Source organism: Cetorhinus maximus, chromosome 8 (assembly GCF_964194155.1).
Source record: "Cetorhinus maximus chromosome 8, sCetMax3.hap1.1, whole genome shotgun sequence".
NCBI lineage: Eukaryota > Metazoa > Chordata > Chondrichthyes > Lamniformes > Cetorhinidae > Cetorhinus > Cetorhinus maximus.
Genome location: NC_135886.1, coordinates 55,211,966 through 55,233,201, shown reverse-complemented (window position 1 = coordinate 55,233,201; position 21,236 = coordinate 55,211,966). Strand labels below are relative to the sequence as shown.

The 21,236-nt window shown below is 44.5% G+C and overlaps 1 protein-coding gene across 2 annotated transcripts; it reads right to left on the bottom strand.

Annotated features, from left to right (window-relative positions):
• Positions 1 to 4,902: 4,902 nt before the first annotated feature.
• On the bottom strand, positions 4,903 to 20,260 carry LOC144683640 (insulin-like growth factor 1). 2 transcript variants are annotated; one of them, XM_078546882.1, is made up of 4 exons: positions 20,150 to 20,260; positions 16,412 to 16,559; positions 9,769 to 9,935; positions 4,903 to 7,668 (listed from the first exon to the last, which is right to left on the bottom strand). In XM_078546882.1, exons 1-4 carry the CDS (start codon positions 20,192 to 20,194, stop codon positions 7,450 to 7,452), a joined length of 579 nt encoding a protein of 192 aa, XP_078403008.1. In that variant the 5' UTR covers positions 20,195 to 20,260; the 3' UTR covers positions 4,903 to 7,449. The 2 variants fall into 2 exon arrangements, with proteins under 2 accessions (XP_078403008.1, XP_078403007.1); XM_078546881.1 differs by lacking the exon at positions 20,150 to 20,260 and adding an exon at positions 19,682 to 19,778.
• Positions 20,261 to 21,236: the final 976 nt, after the last annotated feature.

Below are 21,236 nucleotides of genomic sequence, written 5' to 3'. Positions count from 1 at the left end.
TTTATTAAACAATATACAAAACAGTAGCAGGAGCACAGCATAACCTTTAACAGTGGTTATGTATAATGAGCTCCTTCATGTGGTAGAAATAATAAACAGCTCATAATTGTTGTGCTAAAGGCTGATACAAGTTCTCTTCCTTTTCTCTCTGTCTATAGAAGCTCTTGGGCCTGTCCCATTTTGATAGGTTCCCTGGTTTGAATAAGACCACCTTGAAAAAGTGATCAGAATGAAGTTATTTTAAGTATCTATTAAATTCAAGTGTTAAATTCAAACAGGAGCTATTGCCAAACACAAACTTGAACAAGTCCCACAAGATGTTTGTATTTGAATTGAATAGAATGGCTTGGCTCTTCCATCGAACACCAGACATGAGTATTTCTGCAGCAATTGCCTGATCTTATGCTGGGATGTGATATACGAGCATACCGAATAATAACAGACAGGAAAAGAGCCTGAGGAAGACAAAGGGAATGCTTGCCTTTATTGCAAAGGGGTTGGAGTATAAAAGTAGGGAAGTCTTCCTAAGGGTGAACGCAGCATTGGTAGGAATGATGGTGCAAGGGTGGTCGTGGGGTGGGGGAGGGGAGATAGGGGTGTCAGCTTTCCCGATGCTGGGTTCCTCAATCAGGCACTGAGTACTTTTGAACAAGGGTCCCCTCCCGCTGGGAGCCCACAAACAAACCTGCACCAGTTTGCTTGTCCCTGCATAGTGAGCCCCCTGCCTGCGACTGGGTTCAACCCAGCAGTGGTGGAATGAGAGCGTTAAGTGGTGGTTGATTGCACACTCAATGGTCATCTCCCACACTGACACTGACCACCTGAAGTCATTGCCACTGTGAGGGCTTGCAGGTCCGAGCACATCCCCAGGAAGCCCTGATTGGTCTCCTGGAGGAGCCTCTCCACGAGAGTCGCCACTCTCTCCATGGAGGAAGCTTGGCGCTCGGCCCTGAGGCTCATTGCATCGGTGATGCTCCACATGGACTCCTCCAGCACGGAGATCATGCCACGCATTGCCTCATGTATCTCCGCCAGATCCTCCCGCACACCCTGCTGCACTTCCAGCGTCTGCTGATTCGCAGACGACTCCAGAGACACATTGTCAGCCACCAACCGACCATGTGCCTGGTCCCTGCAGTCTTCCGACTGCTGGCGCCATGGGCACTATCTGTCTCCGCCAGCTCCTCCAGCAACAGTGAAGTGCCCTCACCGCTGTGCCCTGGGACACTAGCCGATGATCTAATTCCCACCGAGGTGCTCATACCCGCGCTGGTGCCTGCCTGGCAGGGATGGTATGATGCTGGTGAGTCCGAAACGTCAGGGCATTCAAGTGTGAGAGGGGGGCCCCTGTTGCTCCTCCTCCCGGCCTTGCTCCGCTGATGCTGAAAGGAAGAACAAGGACATTTGATTAGTTAACGAGGAAACAATGTGAGTGTGCATCCCTGTTCCCCGGTTCATGATGCTCTCATCCTTCCAAAAGCAATGGCCAATCCATGTTGCAAGCTTCAATCATTGAGCATTCAGCAGTGCCTTGGCTGCTGGGTCACACCTGGTGGCCTCAGTGCTCGGTAAACATACCTCCCTATGGCACCCCAGCCTCACCGCCACCGGTGGGCCTGGGCATGGTGCCTCTCCAGGTCCATTGCCTCCTGCTCATATCTAGTCGCAATGGCCAACTGGGCCTGGCCTCCACCAGTCTGCATCCGCTCGTCAGCATTGTGTGCAGCATTCACCTGTAAAGGAGAGAAGAGCATTGATTAGTCCACCCATTAGTACCTGGATTCCCATCCCATCCCTGCCACCCCAACCAGAGTGGGGCATTGCAGGGCTCCAGTGCTTCCTCACCCTGCAGCTGCTGCACATCCACACCAAGAAGCGAGGGCTGACCCCCCCTTGCTCACATTCTGCCTCCATCACATTTGGCACCACACGGTCTAGCCTTGCAAAGCGAGGAGGCACAAGCACATGGAACGCCAAGGGCAGCAGATGCATTGGTGCCCCGCCGCCTGGAAGTTCCCCTCCCAGCATGTCAGCACCCTGACTTTGACATGTTTCACAGTTCCAGCACTGTGCCTAGGTGCAGATCCTTGAGGTTGCCCCCAAAACTCTACTTTGGGTGTCAGTGTCACACCTGCTGCGGGTGCAGAACCCATCTCAGCACAGCCCTCTCAGGGTGAACTAGGCATGGGCAATATCTGCTGGCCCACCCAGTGAGGGATACATACTGTGAAGGATTCAATGCTGTAACTGCACTCAGAGTTGCAGGGGTTGGGGGGGTCTTGGGGGGAAAGGCTACCGCCTGTATTAAGTGACCTCTGCCAACATGGTACTCACCCTTCCTGAGCGCAAGTGGTTGTTGAATCACTTTCGGCACTGGACCCACATGCGTCACACCACATCATGGGAGCTGACTATGTCTGCCACCTCCTCCCAGGCACGTTTGGTCAGGTGGGGGTCCTCTGCCTCCTGTCCCGCGGAACATGCCGCCGTGCTGCCAACTCCCCCAGGAGGGCAGCTAAGCACTCATCGGAAAACCGAGGGGCACAGTGCCCCACTGCCCTACCCTCCTGCCTGGCCTGCTCTCCAGCAGCGCTCTGGGGAGCCCTTCTATTGGCCATTATGATCAGCCTTTGCAAGGCTGCCAGCGCTTCATTTAAACAGGCCGCAGGGTCGCCTTTGGACCCGGTGGTCATTGCACTCCCACCGCCGCCCGCTCACTCCCGCTATCCTCGGGAGCCGCGCTTTACACTGAACATGATCGGCTCGGCGCCCGCCTGCGCCCACTCCTGAATGGCCCACCCAACTGGGAGAAAATTTTCCCCAATGCCTCAGTTGACAGTGGATTGAGATGGTCATCCAGAGGCCATTCCACCATGGATCTTCCAGCCATGGGCCTTCCATCCATGAGCCATTTCACCATGGACCTTCAGTCCAAGGACCTTCCCATCATGGGTCTTCCCACCGTGCATCTCCCCTTAATCAGGTTGGAGACAGGAAGGCAGTGGAATCCCCACCCGCCAGCCTCCCACCTGATTTAATATCCCCTCCACCACCAAACCCACCATGGGAGTTTGGCCCATTGTTACCCCCTGGGAGAGGTGAAAAATCAGATTAATAAAAAGGCAAATTTGGAAAACAAAACCTGTGAAATTTCTCTTTGACCCCCTGTCCCCCCCCGCCCCCTACCACAGGCAATCAAAACCAGTCACAGATAACTAATTCTATTTTGTACCTACCATTTGTATCTGTGAGTGAAGCTGAATTTTAACTCCCCATGTACCTTGCACACATTTCAAGATAACAAGCGAAGATAAAGTAGCAATACAAGTTAGCATGACGATCTATTTGGGCCCTGGGCTCTATTAACTGCTGTGTAAAGGCACAAAGCGGTACAGAGTGGATAATGCGTTTGCATTAAACACAGACATAGCTGTCAGTCTGTGGCTGGGTTAGACTATGGTCAGAACAATCCTCTTTAGTGAAGGTCTATAGAAGACATAAGTGTGGACTAAACGAGTTTCTGAGCTTATTGTCATGTACTCTACTGGATTTAGAAGCACCTACAGGAGACTTTCATTTATATAAGCACATGCACTATAGGGACAATCTCGATTAATCTATCCAAATCAGAATTCTAAACCCTTGATTTAAATAATCTTAAAAGTGACCTCAACAAACAGTGAAAGAGAGCTATGTGGTTTTGGTGGCGAGAAGTACTGTACAAAGTAGATAAAGAGTAGAAGGAAGCAACTCATTCCTAAGTGGCTGTCTCATTCCAATGATTAACATTAATTTGAAACTGCATGAAATTCACCACTAGTGCCATCTGAACATAAATTGTGTAAGGTTCTTGAAGTTGATGGAGAAAATCTGCTGTCTAAAAATACAGATAACATGTCTAGCTAATTCTATACTGGAATTTGGAATCTCAGGCATGCTTCTCTCTCCTGTTCCAGCTAAGCACCTCATGGATCACTTATGACTGCTTTCCTAACAGTCTTAGCTATTTCCTTCCATGTGGCCTCCCTGAAAGTTAATATCCAAATCGAAATATGAAGTAAAGAAGTACTGCAGTGCTGCAGTTCTAGAAGGCAGCTCATCACCACCTCCTCAAGGGCAATTAGGGATGGGCAATAAATGCTGGCTTAGTCAGCAATGCCCACATCCCATGAAAGAATTTAAAAAATCAGTGAGACACAGAGAATGTAAGTAAACCCTATTCTGTAACTTGTGTAATATGAGCCGTGTTAGTGAGCTGCTGTGGCATTTCAGCATGTATCAATCAGACCTAACGCAATGTTGCAGTATGGGAGATGCAGCTTCAGGCTGAACCCCCTAAGTCCAAAACTAACTGAGTGCAGTCAGGACTCTGCTGAAGAGCCCCCACTGAAGTGTTCTAGGCCCAGCAGTAGCAGTGAGGAGCTGTCTGCTTTGAGTATGATACCCACAGCCATGTTCTCTGCCCCATCCCTTTTCCTTTCTGCCTCCCCCTCCCAGGCATCTCTACCCCACTGAAGGCACTGGCTGGTGCAGGTGTATGGATGCCAACTTTCCTGATAGGCCTCTCCCTGAGCTTGTCAACAGGCATCAGAACTGTGTTCCCTCAGCAGGAGCCTTCTCTATAGCGCAGAAGTATTGAGGCCATCTGTAGTATGTCCCGCTTCATGGATCAGAGGATGAACCAGAGCTCTTGTGGGCTATGACTGAGCTCATCAAAGTAACTTGAAAGATCCAGCTGCAGGCTAGACCTTCAGGCTGGTCTCAGCTCAACCACTAACACATTACAGTAAGAAAAACAAAATAATCCCCACACAGATGATATGATGCAAAATTCCTGTCTACAAATAGAGCAAACACAGTACTTGAAAAACGCAATTAGGCCGGCAACACATTACTTTGTACTTGGTGTTAAATGCTGTAGAGTTTTATTTTCAATAAAAATTCAAAACCAATTCCTGGCTTTCTGCTGATGTACAATGCATCGATTTCACAAAGCAGACAGAATTATAAATAAATACAAATAGAAAATGACAGTACAAATTTATTCATCATATATCTAAGACCATCACAAGGGAACAGAAGATTGTCATTGGCTGCTCTATGCTTGTGACATTGTGAAAACGGTAGGAAGATTCCCTCAAACGTGTTTCTCCGGGAATAATCAGCTTTCTGATTTCTCCAGGAGAAGTCATTCCTACTCTGTTTATAATGTAGTGAAGGAGATGGATCCATTCAATTAGCTAGGCAGATGATGGAAAAGGGGATGGAGGGATGTGGGTCAAGCTGGATAAATGTGATTGAAGCTATTTGCTCACATGAAGGACAAACAACGACACACACTGGCTGGGCCAAAGTGCCTGTTTCTGAGTTGTAATCTCTATGTGATCGGTACTCACAAGGAACTACAACACTATAGGCCAAGTCTCTGTCCTCCTGAAACAGTAGGAGCACAAAATGAGTGTTTATGATGCTAGTGGATAAATGTCTAACCCAGTGTCAAATTCCCCTCTCCACCATTGTGATATTTTTAATCGTTTCATAGCAATTTGCTTTAACATGTTGCCTTTAACATAGCAAAACATTCCAGCATAAACTGAGCTAAAGAAGGAGGCATGAGGGTGGTTTAGAATGCGCTGCCTGGGAGGGTAGTGGAGGCGGGTTGCTTCACATCCTTTAAAAAGTACCTGGATGAGCACTTGGCACGTCATAACATTCAAGGCTATGGGCCAAGTGCTGGTAAATGGGATTAGGTAGATAGGTCAGGTGTTTCTCACGTGTTGGCGCAGACTCGATGGGCCGAAGGGCCCCTTCTGTACTGTGTGATTCTGTGTGACTGGTGACCAAAAGCTTGGTCAAAGAGGTAGATTTCAAAGAGGCTCTAAAAGGAGGAAATCGATTGAGAGATGCAAAGGTTTAGGGAGGAATTCCAGAGCTTAGGGCCCAGGCAGCTGACAGCAACAAAAGCAGGGATGAATTTCACAGCTGATGGAGTGAGACAGGAGCAAAGACAAGACTGAATTGCGGAGATGGAAGAAGGCTCCCTTGGTAGTGGAGTGCACCTGGGGTCAGAAGCTCAGCTCAGGGTTAAATAGGATGCTGAGGCTGTGAACGTGGCTCAGGTTCAGCCTGAGTCAGGGCCAGGGAGAGGGATGAGATTGGTGCCAAGGAAAATTAGGGTTTTAAAAATCTATTGAACCAGCAGTGAGTAAGTTTGGATACGAGTGTTCCTGAGCCTCCATCCCCTAACATAGTTGATGGTCATTCCCAAGCAATCATGGACCAATGGAATTTATTTTTGCACACTGAAAATGGAAAGATGAGAAAATGCTGTGGATTATAAAGTATGCCATTATCAGGAATACTAAAGATGAGTGGGAGAGTGATGTAATGCTGCGTAACATAACATTAATGCATTATAGTGTTACTTAAGTGTTGACATTCCTAACACACTGAAACGTTAGTGAAGGTTTCCTGTATGTTGTGGTACTCTGATCTATTGCTTTTTAAAAGAGACACTTGCTCGTTAATTCACTTGCTCGTAAAACAGCTTAAACATAGTGTTGTAGTGCTATACTGAAGTGTATCGCTGGTACATGATACTAGAGAAATTACAATGAATACATACAAATAACTCAACAGGCATTAAATACATGTGCAGGAAGTTTGACATCAGACACAGTCGACATCCACACCACTCGCTGGGATCAACTAGCGGCAGTGAAATTTTCAGAACTCTCTTCATTAAATAAGGTGCACTTAAAGTCTTTGTGGAATTGTCCAATGGGGCACTTCCTTCAATTTCATTTTGCTTCAGACTTTACAGAGTGATGGGCCTGGAGGAAGGTGCCCATTGCAAATTTATTCACACCAGCTTCTCAGTAATCGTCAAAACATGGATTCAGAGCTACTGAGCCTATTACTCCATCACTGCTGATTTCTGGTTCTTTCGTTCTTCTTGTTGTCTGTGGAGACACAGTCCTCTTGTATTCTGCTGCAGGAAGCTTGGTGTGTTTGTGTGTGACGTTTCATATTAAATCATCCAAATTTCTTCATACTTCTTTAAATAAGAAGTCCATAAAGAGTAGTCATCAGTTACTGGGCCGAGGGCAATTTGAGACTGAATATTTGGAAGCTCTCTGTCCCTTGCATTATAAGTTTGAGAGTTCCTTTATGCTAGTTATAAAGCCTGGTATCCAAATGGGACTAGATAATGAGAATGTGAAGTTGTGGGGCAGTGGAGTAAGGGGTGGGGGAAGAGAATGGGGAAATCAGGTCAGACTAGCTTGAGCTAAAGCAAAGAGCAAAATGTTTCACTGAAAGAAGAGGCATTGGTTCATTCCAACTCCATTCTCCATTCCAAGTTTCAACACTAGTGTTGAATTCACAGTAACATTGAACAGGAAGGGGCAGCGGAAACTAGTGCATCCTGCCTTCACTCCTTCCTTGGTACTATCGTAAGTTTGTTATCTGAAGTTCTGGAACCTTCTTTGGTGACTTGCTTAACAGTGCCATCAAGGGTGTTTGACTCTGGGATGGACTCAGATCCCTTATCACGTGTTGGTTTCCTAGCGAGGCTCTGATTTCCGCCATTGTTTTAAGTCCCAGTAATTCTGAAATCCACTTGGCAGACTTGGAGGTCTCTTTATATGAGGTCTTTAAATTTTCATCCTGAAATGAAATCAAATAAGTATCATTTTGCCAAAAAATTGTTCAAAGAACAGAGTTACCAAATATGGGCTGAGGGAAATGGCTGCATTCTGGGGGCCTGGGCAGTCAAGGGCCCACACAAAATTCTCCACAGAGTGAGTTCCCAACAGCCCTTCCCCAATTCTCTTAATAACATCTGACCTGACACAAAGTTCCTTAGCAAGAACGTTGCCCATTCCTTCACTAGAGAAAGTGCAGGAAAGATTTACAAGGAGGTTGGAATTGAGGGAATGCAACTATCTGAAAAGATTGAGCAGGCTGGAACTCCTTTCCCTGGGAAAGGCAAGACAAAGAGGAGACATAATGGAGGCCATTAACAGGGATCCTAGAGGATGAATGTGGAGAAATTGTTTCCATTAGTATGGAGCCTAGAACAAGTGGACATGAATAGATAGTGACTAAGCAATCAAATAAAAAACTCTAGGAGGAATTTCTTTACAAGGAGTTGCTGCATGGAATGGCTGAAGCATTGATGCATTCATAGGGAGCTGAGCAAAAGCAGGGAATCAGGGATGTGGGCCAAAGTGGCAAGAGGTGATGAGTGTGGGAGGAGGTTTGTATGGAGTATAAATTCTGCAATACACTAGTCGAGCGAATGGTCTGTTTCTGTGCTGTAGGTCTGAGGTAGAACTTACTGGGTTACTGTAATACAGTCAGTGAGCAGTTCTCCTGTGTCACTGGGTGATTGTTTAGCTAATGTTACGCTTGTGCTGCACGTTTATTGTCAGTACAAAGTAATTCTAGTTTCATACTGTCAGTCCTCGTGGTTTATCAACATTTCAATAAAACATGAAACACAGATCTCTACTGTCACTGTCTATCACACTGGGGGCAAAATCAGACAGAAAGAAAATAACTTTTAAAAATTTTCTTTGAATATATTCATTTCAAAAAGTGTACTCATTGTCCAACTGGCATGTGCAGGCAGAGCCCCATGAGGATGGATGTGTCAGGTGGCCAAAGGATGGAAAGTGGGAGTGGAGCAGCTAGCAGGAGGTCATGTGATAAAACCTCCTGGAATAGTACATCAAATTTACAGCACAGAAACAGGCCACTCGGCCCAATGGGTCTATGACAGTGTTTCTGCTCCACACAAGCCCTCTTGATTTAACTCTATCAGCATTTCTTCCTAATGCTTTCTCCCTCATCTATTTATCTAGCTACTCCTTAAAAATATCTATGCTATTCACCTACATCTTTCCCAGGCTGGGTTCATATAAACTCAAGAGCGTTGGCCCAACGGTTGGAAATGTAAATGTATACAGGGTGTGAAAGGGTTTATGAAGTACCCTTAGAGTCCAACAGATCTCTGCTCCCCTAATCCACTTCCTCAGCCTACTCATCCCCATCCAATCCCTACCCACTCTCTTGCACCCATTCCTAATGCTGCCCTCACCCCAACTGCTCCCCATCCACTCAGCCCTCCACCCACGCCCAACACCAAACAGCAGCTTGAGAATATGAATCCAGCTTTTAGAATCTGGTAATAAATGATGGTGAGCGTAAAAGTGACTGTGAAGCTGTCAGATTTTTGTAAGAGCTCAACTTGTTCACCTAAGTCCTTTGAAAAAGGAAGCCTGCCATTGTCAATCACTCTGGGCCTTTTGCGACTCCGGTGGCATCCTAATGGTGAACTCTTAATTACCCTCTGAAGTGGCTGAATAAGCCCCGTAATTGTCACAAACTGCCACCAGCATGGCAGCCTTTTCAGCTTATCAGGGCAACCAGGAGTGCTAAACTTGTCAGCAAATATGTCAATAGATCAGTAACAAAGGTTAGCAATTAGTGACAATTAGCAACAAAAAACACACATTTCTCCCTTCAAAATTAAATGGATAAAAATGACAGGCTGCTGAGCAAAGGGAATGGGAATGTCATCCCACCCCACCATGGTTAACCGTGTTTAACTATGTGGCAAAGCTCCCAGGAGCCTCTCTGTTCTGCCCCGGCCCATATATTTTACTTCATGCCTGTCTCAGTCACTTGAGTGTTGAAGTGTAAATCCCAGCACACGGTTTGGCTAAGGGAGCTGTAACTCCCCGTGGAAACTGGGCTCCTCACCTGGGGCCTGATGGTGGTTAACGGTGGCACAGAGCGCGATGTTCGGGGAGAGGCACAATACGATTCCAGCAGCTGCAGGTCACAGCTTCGAAAGCAGCATTCCTCCACGATTCCTTTACTCTGCTTCTTTATGCTGTACTTGTATTTTATGTATGAGGAACTTTTACCTGGAGAGCAGTAGGTCACAGTTATTGCTGGCACTGTATAACAACACAGGTTTTCCTTTTAAACTGCTCCCTGACCCTTTTGAGTCCTGTTGAGCCAGCACAGACTCCTAACCAGCCAATCCCCAACATATTCAGAGCCATTATTGCCTGAGCCAATCCTATCAGTGTCATATAATTCTCAATCAGCCAATCCTAACTGTTCACAGTATCAGGCCAACCTGAGTCAGTCCACACTTGGACAGACAGCACTAATCTTACTACTGATGGAGTGAGGGAACTTAGCACAAATTAAATGGGAGGTTTGTAGTGAAACTCGGTGCTATTTGACTGATGGAATGATCAGAATTCAGTTAGATTTAGAGTATTTATGGAAAAGGATAAAGATAGACTAAGATGAAAAGCTTTCATTGGGGAAATGCCAATTTTACTAAGCTGAGATGTGACTTGGCAAAAGTGGACTGAAAACAGCTACTTGAAGATAAATCAGTGTCAGAGCAGTGGGAGGTATTCAAGGAGGAGATAGAGAAGGCTCAGTTAAATTTGTTCCCACAAAGAAAAAGGGTGGGATTCCCAAACCTAGATTCCCCTGGATGTCAAATAGCAAACAGAGCAGGATATAGCAAAAAAAACGAAAGCTTATGCCACTTACCAAGAGCTCAATACTGCACAAAGCGGAGAGGAATATAAGGAAGTGCAGGATGAAGTTAAAAAGGAAATTAGGAAAGCAAGGATTGGGCAAGAAAAAATATTGGCAAGTAAGATCAAGAAACACTCAAAGATGCTCTATGAATACATAAAGAGCTAAAGGATAAGTAAAGAAAGAGTAGGGCCAATTAGAAACCAAAATGGTAGCTTGTGTGGGGAGGCAGAAGATGTGGGCAAGGTTCTTAATGAATACTTCACACCTGTTTTCACAAGAGGGGAGAAAAACAGACATTGTAGTTAAGGAGGAGTGTGAAATATTGAATAGAATAAATGAATGAGCAATGAAATATTAAGGTGTTTAGCATAATATTGCCAGTATTGTCACTGGGCTAGTAATCCAGAGACCCAGGGTAATTCTCTGGGGACCTGGGTTCAAATCCCACCACGGCAGATGCTGGAATTAAAAAGTCTGATGATGGCGACCATGAAACCATTGTGGTAAAACCCCATCTGGTTCACTAATGTCCTTTAGGGAGGGAGGGAAATCTGCTGTCCTTACCTGGTCTGGCCTGCATGTGACTCCAGACCCACAACAATGTAGGTGACTCTTAAATGCCTGGAACCTACACCACATGGACTGCAGCAGTTCAAGAAGGTGGTTCACCACCATCTTCTCAAGGGCAATTAGGGATGGGCAATAAATGCTGGCCTAGCCAGTGATGCCCATTTCCCATGAATGAATAAAAAATGTACATATTAGAGCAGTTCACAAAAAGCTTGGTCAGAGATAGTCACGAGGTTACCTTACATAAATTTGGCCTGTATCCCCTGGAAAGTAGAAGGTTAAGGGATGATTTGACTGAGGGTCCTAACTTCAACTCCTCACATTGGCACCATATCCTTTTATACCCTTGTCTAGCAAAGGTGTTTCAATCTCAGATTTATGAAAAAATTAATTGACCTAACATCTACTGCTTTTTGTAGGAGAGAATTCCATAATTTTACCGCCCTTTTCCTGATAAGAAGTGTTTCTCAACTTCCCTCCTGAATGGCCAAGCTCTGATTTTAACGTCATGTCCCCTTGTACTAGACTCCCCCACCAGTGGAAATCTTTTCTCCCAATATACCCGATCAATTCCTTTCAAAATCCTAAAACCCTCAGTCAAATCATCCCTTAACCTTCTATTTTCCAGGGGATATAAGCTAAATTTATGTAATGTAACCTTGTGACTTAACCGTTGGAGCCCTAATAACATTCTGGAATCGGTGCTTCACTCTTTCCAAGGGCAATCTATTTGAAAACAGGAGGAGAATTTTCAAATTTGTTGCCTCATTGGATTGGAATGAGGTAATTGATCACAAATATGGCCAGAGAATAGCAGGGGAGGAAACTTAGCACTAATGTAATTGATAAGTTGAGAAATGAAATTTTTGTACTAATGCAACTGCTGGACTGGAAAGAAAACTGCAGCATTAATGTAATGGAAGATTGGAGTGAGAATGCAAGAGAGGAAATTCAGAATGAATGTAACTTGGTTGAAGTGAGGAAATTCAGAACTAGTGCACTGATAGATAGCAGTGATATGATAATATGAATAAAGGATTGTAGTGAGGAAATTTAGCACTAACGTAATTGATGGATGGAAGTGAAGAAACTCAGCATTAATATCACAGGTGGATCAGAGTGAGGAAACTCAACACTTAAGCAATTGTTGGCTTAGAGTGAGGAAATTGATCATTAATGTGATAGGAGGATTGGAACCAGCGAACTTAGTTCAACTGTGACTCAGAGATTGGCGTGACAGGTAGTGCTGGACATGGTGTTGGGACTGATTATGTGAGTGCTAATGTGTCTGGCATGTTGGGGAAAGGATTGCCATTACCAGAATATTCTTCCAATGATTGCCTCCACCACCGAAGGTAGTCTGTTTATAAGCAATATATTTCAAAAACTAATGCATGGGTTTCAATGAGACCTAGTACATAGATAGGGTTTGGCCCAAGGAAGAAATGATTAGTTTTTGGTGAAGGTACAGATCCGGATACTGGAATTTTTTTAAAGGATCCAAAGACATAGGGAACGAGGGTGAATTGTTTTTTTTAGAATCTTATGGGTTGTTTTATTTAGAATGTTGTTGATTATTTTAGAATGTTGTGGACTGTTTTAGAATGTTGTGCATTGTCTCAGCTGCTCTGGTGGAATTTGTCACAGCTGTCAAAATGTGAGCAGAGTTTTCAGAGCAGCTTGTTGGTTGTGGATTGGCCTGAAGCCTCCTCAGTGAGATGGAAACTCTTAATAAAAATATTTATTTTTCCAGCTTTGAGGTTACAGAGCATCAACCCAGACAGGGAAAAGCCTCAAGGGAGAGTTGCATAATGATAATAACATTGAGTTAACAAAGAGTGGCAGAGTAATGCGCTCTACTGCGTGTCTTCTTCACTTGGTGTTTCCTTAACTGTCAAAGTTTTATGGATGTGGCCACATGTAGGTCAATTGACTGATATTTTCTTTCAATAAGGCAGCAATAACAGATTGAAAAGGGGAGACACAGAATTAATCAATATTATAGAAAAGGTTGAAGTCATATAGGAAGAGCTGAGTTATGAAAGAGCAGTGATGTTCTTCAGCTGTTTAATAGGAAGAAAAAACATGAAGTTTCAATAACGATACAGGCTCTGGGTTATTGGGTCTTCACACCTCCCTTTCCCTTTCTTGTCCAGCGCTGACTCATCAAATTTAGATTGATGAGTACCATATCTATTGAATTCAAATAGTGTTTCACGTGATCTGTGCACACACTGGGATTAATTAGACTCAAAAAGAGGTGAAATATACTTTAATTCTGGCTCTCAGCCCAACATCTGCTTTAAAGATTCTATCCACTCCCATGCTGAGTACAATTCCAGGTTGAAAATCCATGTGGAAAGTAAGCAAGTGGCCCTAATACTTGAACCTGAACCCACACTAACTCCAGTGTGCTTGTGATTCCCGTAAAATAAAAGCTGTGGACCTTAACATATGGTTCCTTGACAGGAATTGGTAAAATTTCCGAATGCCATTTGAACACTCCAATCACTCATTGAGGACAGGGCTCAGCCCTTCCCATAACCTAATCATATTCATTGAAACTCAACACACAAATTTTATCTTTAAGTGTACCTCAGGAGTAGGTCAAACTCAGCTGTCAGAGCAGCTGGTACCAACACAGCCAAACTATAGGACCAGGAATTATTGAATGTGCACAGATCATCAGTACACATTCCACAAGGTCTGACCCTCCATTAGAAGAATGGCAGGCTTCTAAACAGATGGGCATTTATTACCCAGGCAGTGCTGCCAACTGATTGATTGTACAATAGAGCAGTTTGCTGGGCATTGAGAAGTCAACCAAGTATCATGTAACTGGCTAGGATGGATTAGGGGTGGCAGCTTTGTATCCTTGGAGGACATTCATGAACCAATTAGGTTTTTATCACAGTGGTGTCGATCATTGTTGAGATGCCACATAAGTGCAACAAGAGGCTTTTCAGCCCCTGGAATATATTCTGCCTTTCAATTAGATTATGGCTGATCAACCTGCCGTAACTGGATTTGAACTCACGAGGGGAAGAGTGATTCTGAACTTTGACAGAGGATTGGCCATCCATTATACACCAAGGATTGACTGGTGTGCATAACCAGTGACCAGTCTGTGGTTGCCAGTTTCTCACCAATGTCAAAAGTTGAAATAACACCCCCCCTGCCCCCCAACTCTGCCCCCATGATCTCAGGGCCCTGGTCAAAATCAAAATTATTGTATTTTTGCCTGCCATGAATGACCAAGGTTTTCTATTTAGATTTCAGATTTCTGACTTTCATTATTGTGATCCCAGTTGACATTAACTGAAGCTGAAAGAAGGATAATTTTGGCCTAGGGACAGTATAGCAGCCCAAATTTGTTATGTCTAAGGACTGGGAGAGTAAGTATTCTGAGGTATGAATTACCAGCCATGGTACAGTGGGTAGCACTCTTACTTCTGGGTTAAAAGGCTTTGGATACAATTTCAACTTGACATACTTGAGCACCAAGTTAAGGTTGACACTCCATTGCAGTACTGAGGGAGCGCTACACTGTCAGAGGTGCTACCATTCAGAAGAAACAGTAAGCTGAGGCCTCCTCGGGTCTAAAGGATCTTTTGGCGCTATCCACATTAGAGAAGTTCTCCCCAGTTGAGATTTATCCTCAACCAGCATCTCTAAAAGAAATTATCTGCTCGTTATCATAGTGCTATTTGCGGGATCTTGCTTTGCACAAATTGGAGCCATGTTTTCCTACAAGAGTGAGTACACTTCAAAAGTGCTTCAGTCACTCTTTGATTTGTCCTGAGGTTGTGAAAGACATGAAATAAAAAAGCTTAGTAAGGCCTTCATTTGGGATTTAGTCAATCCATGTTAGGTTGAGAACTAACAGTAAAAGCTTCTACAAGTATATAAAAATGAAGGGATATCTCAAGTGATCATTGGTCCCTCAGAGGGTGAGACTGGGGAATTAATAATGGCGAACAAGGAAATGGCAAAGACTTTGAACAAGTATTTTGTATCTGCTTCCACAGTAGAAGACACAAAAAGCATCCCAAGAATAGTTCAAAATCAAGAGGCAAAAGGGAGGCTGGAGCTTAAAACAATCACTGTCACTATTGGAGGAGATGGTGGTGTAGCGGTGGTTGGACTAGTAATCCAGGCACCCAGGCTAATGTCTTGGGGACATGGGTTCAAATCCCACCACGGCAGCTAGAGATTTATGTGTGTGTATAGTGGATGGAACAAAATTTGGCAGATGGAGTATATTGTGGAAAAACATGAGGTTGTCCACTTTGGCAGGAAGAATAGAAAAGCAGAATATTATTTAAATGGAGAGAGATGGAAGAATGCAGCCTTACAGAGAGATCTGAGTGTCCTGGTACATGAGTCATAAAAAGTTAGTATACAGGTACAGAAAGTAATTAGGAAAGCAAATGGAATGTTGTCCTTTATTGCAAAAGTGATTGAGTATAAAAACAAGAATGTTTTGCCACAACTGTACAGGGCATTGGTGATTCCGCTTGGAGTACTGTGTACAGTTTTGGTCTCCTTACTTAAAGAGGGATATATTTGCATTGGAAGCAGGTCAGAGAAGATTCATTATATCGGCTGATTCCTGGCAGGTTGGGCCTATACTCATTGGAGTTTAGAGGAATGTGAGATGATCTTATTGAAATGGATAAGTTGCTGAGGGGGCTTGCTCAGAGGATGTTTCCTCTCGTGGGGGAGTTTAGAATTAGGGGGCATAGTTTAAAAATAAGGGTCTCCCATTTAAAATCAAAATGAGGAGGAATTTCTTCTCTCAGAGGGTTGTTAGTCTTTGAAATTCTCTACCCTAGAAAGCAGTGGAGGCTGGGTCACAGAATATATTCAAGGCTGAGTTGGACAGATTTTTGATCAACAGGAGAGTTGAGGGTTATGGGGCACAGGCAGGAAAATGGAGTTAAGGCCACAATCAGCCATGATCTTATTGAAATGCAGAGCAGGCTCAATGGGCTGAATGGCCTACTCACTGCTATATCTTATGAAATTATGAACTGATTCTGACTTTTCCAGTGGCCATCTTTAAATATGATGCCCTGAGAGACACAGATGTTAAGGAACAATTCACAATTTAGCAGCCAAATGAGTAAACCACAAAGTGAAAAAAATATTTTCTAGAAAGTTATCCAGTGGTCTGTAGAACTGTACACATTAATTTAAATTAATGTAAGGTGGGGATAAAATGGAAGACACATGTCTAAATTAAGAAGTGTTAACCAGAACTTACTGAAATAAAAACCCCGATCACCACATACGAACTGGAGTGTATCCACCAGCTCAGAGCCACAGAGAGTCTCAGCAACCACTGCCCAGTGGGGCAGAGCGACCAGGCAGAGCAGAGGGTACAGCATCCAGAAGTGATTCAGTGCATGGACCTGTATGGAATGAAAACAAAAAGCAGTGTCAGATTCACAGAGGGTACACTCAGAGATTTAGGTTTACCTTCCTCAATTGGCTTGAGTTTACGGGCAACATTAATATGGCTACTCACACAGCAAGGGTTGGCAAAGTGGCCCAGGAGTCCAAACCAGCCCTGCCATCCAAGTCCATTCTGAGTCAGCTGACCTGAAGCCAGGGCAGTTGTCCGAGTATTAGAATTAATCTCAGTGCCCTCCTTGCCCACACTCACAACCTGCCCCTTTGGCAAAGACTCAGAAAAACCAAAACAGGGCTCCCATTCCTAATAATCTCCCAATGAGGGGCAGGAGGGAGTTCTAAGAAGGGTAAAGACTAGCATTATGCTCAGTTTTGATGCCCTCTGTAAGGAAATCCACTGCACACATGCAGGAGTAAAAGTTAATTATGGCTTTTTTCTGAGCACCTAACAGGGTGGGGTAGTGTACACACGCAGTCACAGGGTGGGGTAGTGTACACACGGTCACAGGGTGGGGTAGTGTACACACGGTCACAGGGTGGGGTAGTGTACACACGCAGTCACAGGGTGGGGTAGTGTACACACGGTCACAGGGTGGGGTAGTGTACACACGGTCACAGGGTGGGGTAGTGTACACACGGTCACAGGGTGGGGTAGTGTACACACGGTCACAGGGTGGGGTAGTGTATACACACAGTCACAGGGTGGGGTAGTGTACACACGCAGTCACAGGGTGGGGTAGTGTACACACGGTCACAGGGTGGGGTAGTGTACACACACAGTCACAGGGTGGGGTAGTGTAAACACACAATCACAGGGTGGGGTAGTGTACACACACAGTCACAGGGTGGGGTAGTGTACACACGCAGTCACAGGGTGGGGTAGTGTAAACACACAATCACAGGGTGGGGTAGTGTACACACGCAGTCACAGGTGGGGTAGTGTAAACATACAATCACAGGGTGGGGTAGTGTACACACACAATCACAGGGTGGGGTAGTGTACACACGGTCACAGGGTGGGGTAGTGTATACACAGTCACAGGGTGGGGTAGTGTAAACACACAATCACAGGGTAGGATAGTGTACACACACAGTCACAGGGTGGGGTAGTGTACACACGCAGTCACAGGGCAGTGTAGTGTACACACGCAGTCACAGGGCGGTGTAGTGTACACACACAGTCACGGGCGGGTAGTGTACACACAGTCACAGGGCAGTGTAGTGTACACACACAGTCACAGGGCAGGGTGGAGTACGCACATAGTCACAGGACGAGGTAGAGTACGCACACAGTCATAGGGTGGGGTAGTGTACGCACACAGTCACAGGGCGGGGTAGTGTATGCACACAGTCACAGGGCGGGGTAGTACACACACACAGTCACAGGGTGGTGTAGTGTACACACACAGTCATAGAGTGGGGTAGTGTACACACGGTCACAGGATGGGGTAGTGTACGCACACAGTCACAGAGTGGGGTAGTGTACACACGGTCACAGGATGGGGTAGTGTACGCACACAGACACAGGGTGGGGTAGTGTACACAGTCACAGGGTGGGGTAGTGTACACACACAGTCACAGGGTGGGGGTAGTATACACACAGTCACAGGGTGGTGTAATGTACACACAGGGTGGGGTAGTGTACACACAGTTACGGGGCGAGGTAGTGTACACACAGGGCAGGGTAGTGTACACACAGTCACAGGGTGGGGTAGTGTACACACAGTCACAGGGCGGGGTAGAGTACACAGTCACAGGGTGGAGTAGTGTACACACACAGTCACAGGGCGGGGTAGTGTACACACACGGTAACAGGGTGGGGTAGTACACGTACACAGTCACAGGGCGGGGTAGTGTACGCAGACAGTCACAGGGCGAGGTAGTGTACGCACACAGTCACAGCATAGGATAGTGTATGCACACAGTCACATGGTGGGATAGTGTACACACACAGTCACAGAGCTGGGTAGTGTACACATAGTCACAGGGTAGTGTAGTGTACATGCAAGTCACAGGATGGGCTAGTGAATACACACAGTCACAGGGTGGCTTACTCGGGCATTACACAGGCTAAACACAGGCTAAAGTCACACAATACACAAATTATACACCAGACTGTACACAGACTGTCCATAAACTGTATGCAGACTGTACACAGAGTATGCAGATACTGTATAAAGAGTATATATAGAATGTAAACAGACTGTGTACAGACAGCACATAAACTGTTCACAGAATACATACAGATGGCACACAGAACATACACAGACTGTGCAGAAAATGTACACAGACTGCACACAGATTGTATATGGACTGTACTCAAACCCTTTGCAGATTGCCCAGGCTGTTCACAGGTTATACAGAGGCTGTACACAGACAAAACACAGACAATACACGTTTTCAAAACAGATAGTGTATATAGATTTCACACACACTGTACACAGAAACAGTTACAGGGCTGTTGCTTTGGACTAAAGAGCACCTCCAAATAACTATTTTAAACTTGTTTTGTTCACTGAGCCCACTTTGTTCTATCAGAATGAATGCTCCTTCACTTTCTCAGTATTTTTAGGATTTACTTTAGTAATTTGCTTTTGATAGATCTTGTAATCCGTCGCAGTTTCAGAAAGCTCTCTCTCACTCTCTGGTTTATGGACTGCCTGCCAAACCAGCTGTAAATATTTCTCTTGCCACTGGTAAGAGTTAGCACACAGACATTTAACTGATTAAACACAACTGGCATTGGAGAGCAGTTTCATTCAAGACTATGAAATGGATAGAGTTTTCACTTCTCCCCCCTAATCACTGTGTCTTTGCCAACATTAATTACACTTCTACAGCTAAGCTTTACACTTCCCATGCCATGAATATACAATATAATGAAGACCCTGTGCCTATGAGTTTGAAAATCAATTCTTAACATCTTCAATATTTCTCCATTTTTTGTTTCCATCTGTAGTTTTCTCTGCATCCCATTGTCCAGCTCTATGTCCCTCCTCTTCCTCTCACTCTCTCTTTCTCTCTCTCTTTCCAGCTGTCTTTATATATATTTATATTATATATATTCTTCTGATTTTCTCTCTGGTTTGACTTCTTGCCATTCCAATTTCTTTTCTATCACCTTTTTCTCTCTATCTTGTACTATTTCTCTGACTTTGTCTTTCTTCTTCTCTGTCATCTTGCATTCATTCTCTTTTACTCTCTCTCCCTTTCTCTCTTTCTCTTTCTCAGGCTTCCTCTCAATCCTTCCCTTCAGTCCCCAGTCCCTCCCCTCCTCCCATGAGCCACTTTAAGTTATTTTCTACAATTTTTTTGATACTATGAATAGTTCTCTACGTCCAGTAAAAGCTGAACTTCAAGAACTGATACCCTAGTAAAAAGAAAGCACTAAAGTTTCTGCTCGGATAGCCCATTGCTTCAAGCCAAAAAGCTCACTTTTTAAAAATTGACAGAAAAATATAAGACCTCCCAAAAGTAAATCATGGCTTTCAACCAAAACCACAAGATTTATCAAAATTACACTCATAGCCACGAGTTGAGTTTAAACATCATGCAGTAAGCAGAGAGAGGTCTACACAAAGAGGGTCACCTTTAGTGCACAACTGCAGCAGATGGAGCTGTGTGTAGGGTTCATGGTGGAGTCTGCAGTCCGACTCTCCTCCCACAGTGATCCCTCGGTTTCTGCTAATGATGTGCTGGAAGTCGGACTCCCTCATTCTTATAGCACAAGGGGAAGGTCCTTCCCTCAGCTGCACCCGCCCACCCGAGGCCTCGACATACTTATCAAAGTTTAATTTAGGCAAAGAAAAACATAGTGGTTATGCTTGCATTCCTCAGTTAGATTAACGCAATCTGCATTTTGATTTGCCTTCAGTTCTTAAATCTTGTTATCAACACAGCATTTTTAATAATGTTAGGCAGTTCTGCTCTTGGCAGGTTCCACAAGACACTTTGTGGGTTCAATTTTATGCACTTTCTGATGATCTTTCCCTGACTAAGTCACTGTTCTATACACTGGACATATAATATGGCCTTGCCTGTTGCATGATGCTGTGTATGCCTGCATGCCATTGTAATGTAAAGGCGCTGGGCAGAGCTAGGGTTAATTTGGGACAGGAGAATAGCATCATCCACAGAATGATGTATAGAATCACATGGTAATAGACTTGAAGAACATTCTAGAACCAGCCTGCATGCAGACAGCAGCACCATGCATGACAGCAAGTGGGATATGTACATAGTTAAAGGTTAACAAAAAATAGTTAATGTTTAAACATATAAGTCTCAAGATCTCATCATTGAGACATCAAACAAACCCTTAACACAACATGGTGATCGACGGTAATATGAAAGGTGGCATTTTAAACAATGAAGTCAGAACAGAACTCCAAGGTATGAAAAACTAAAAGCAACTGAAGCCTGACTAGATAGACATGTATCTAAGAAGAAAATTTTGAAGAAATAGTTGAAGAAGCTTCGCTACAGATTTAGAAGTTGAGTGAGGGCCTATTGCAAGACCCTGAGTGATGCAGGATAAAAAAACCTAGTCAGATCACAAAGTCAGATGACTAAACTATAAAAAAAAGTAGCTAAGACCCTGAGAGACACAAAGTTAAGGAACCTGTTCAGATAAAGGTGAGCAAAAATACAAAAAAGCTGTACTTACATTATAGGAA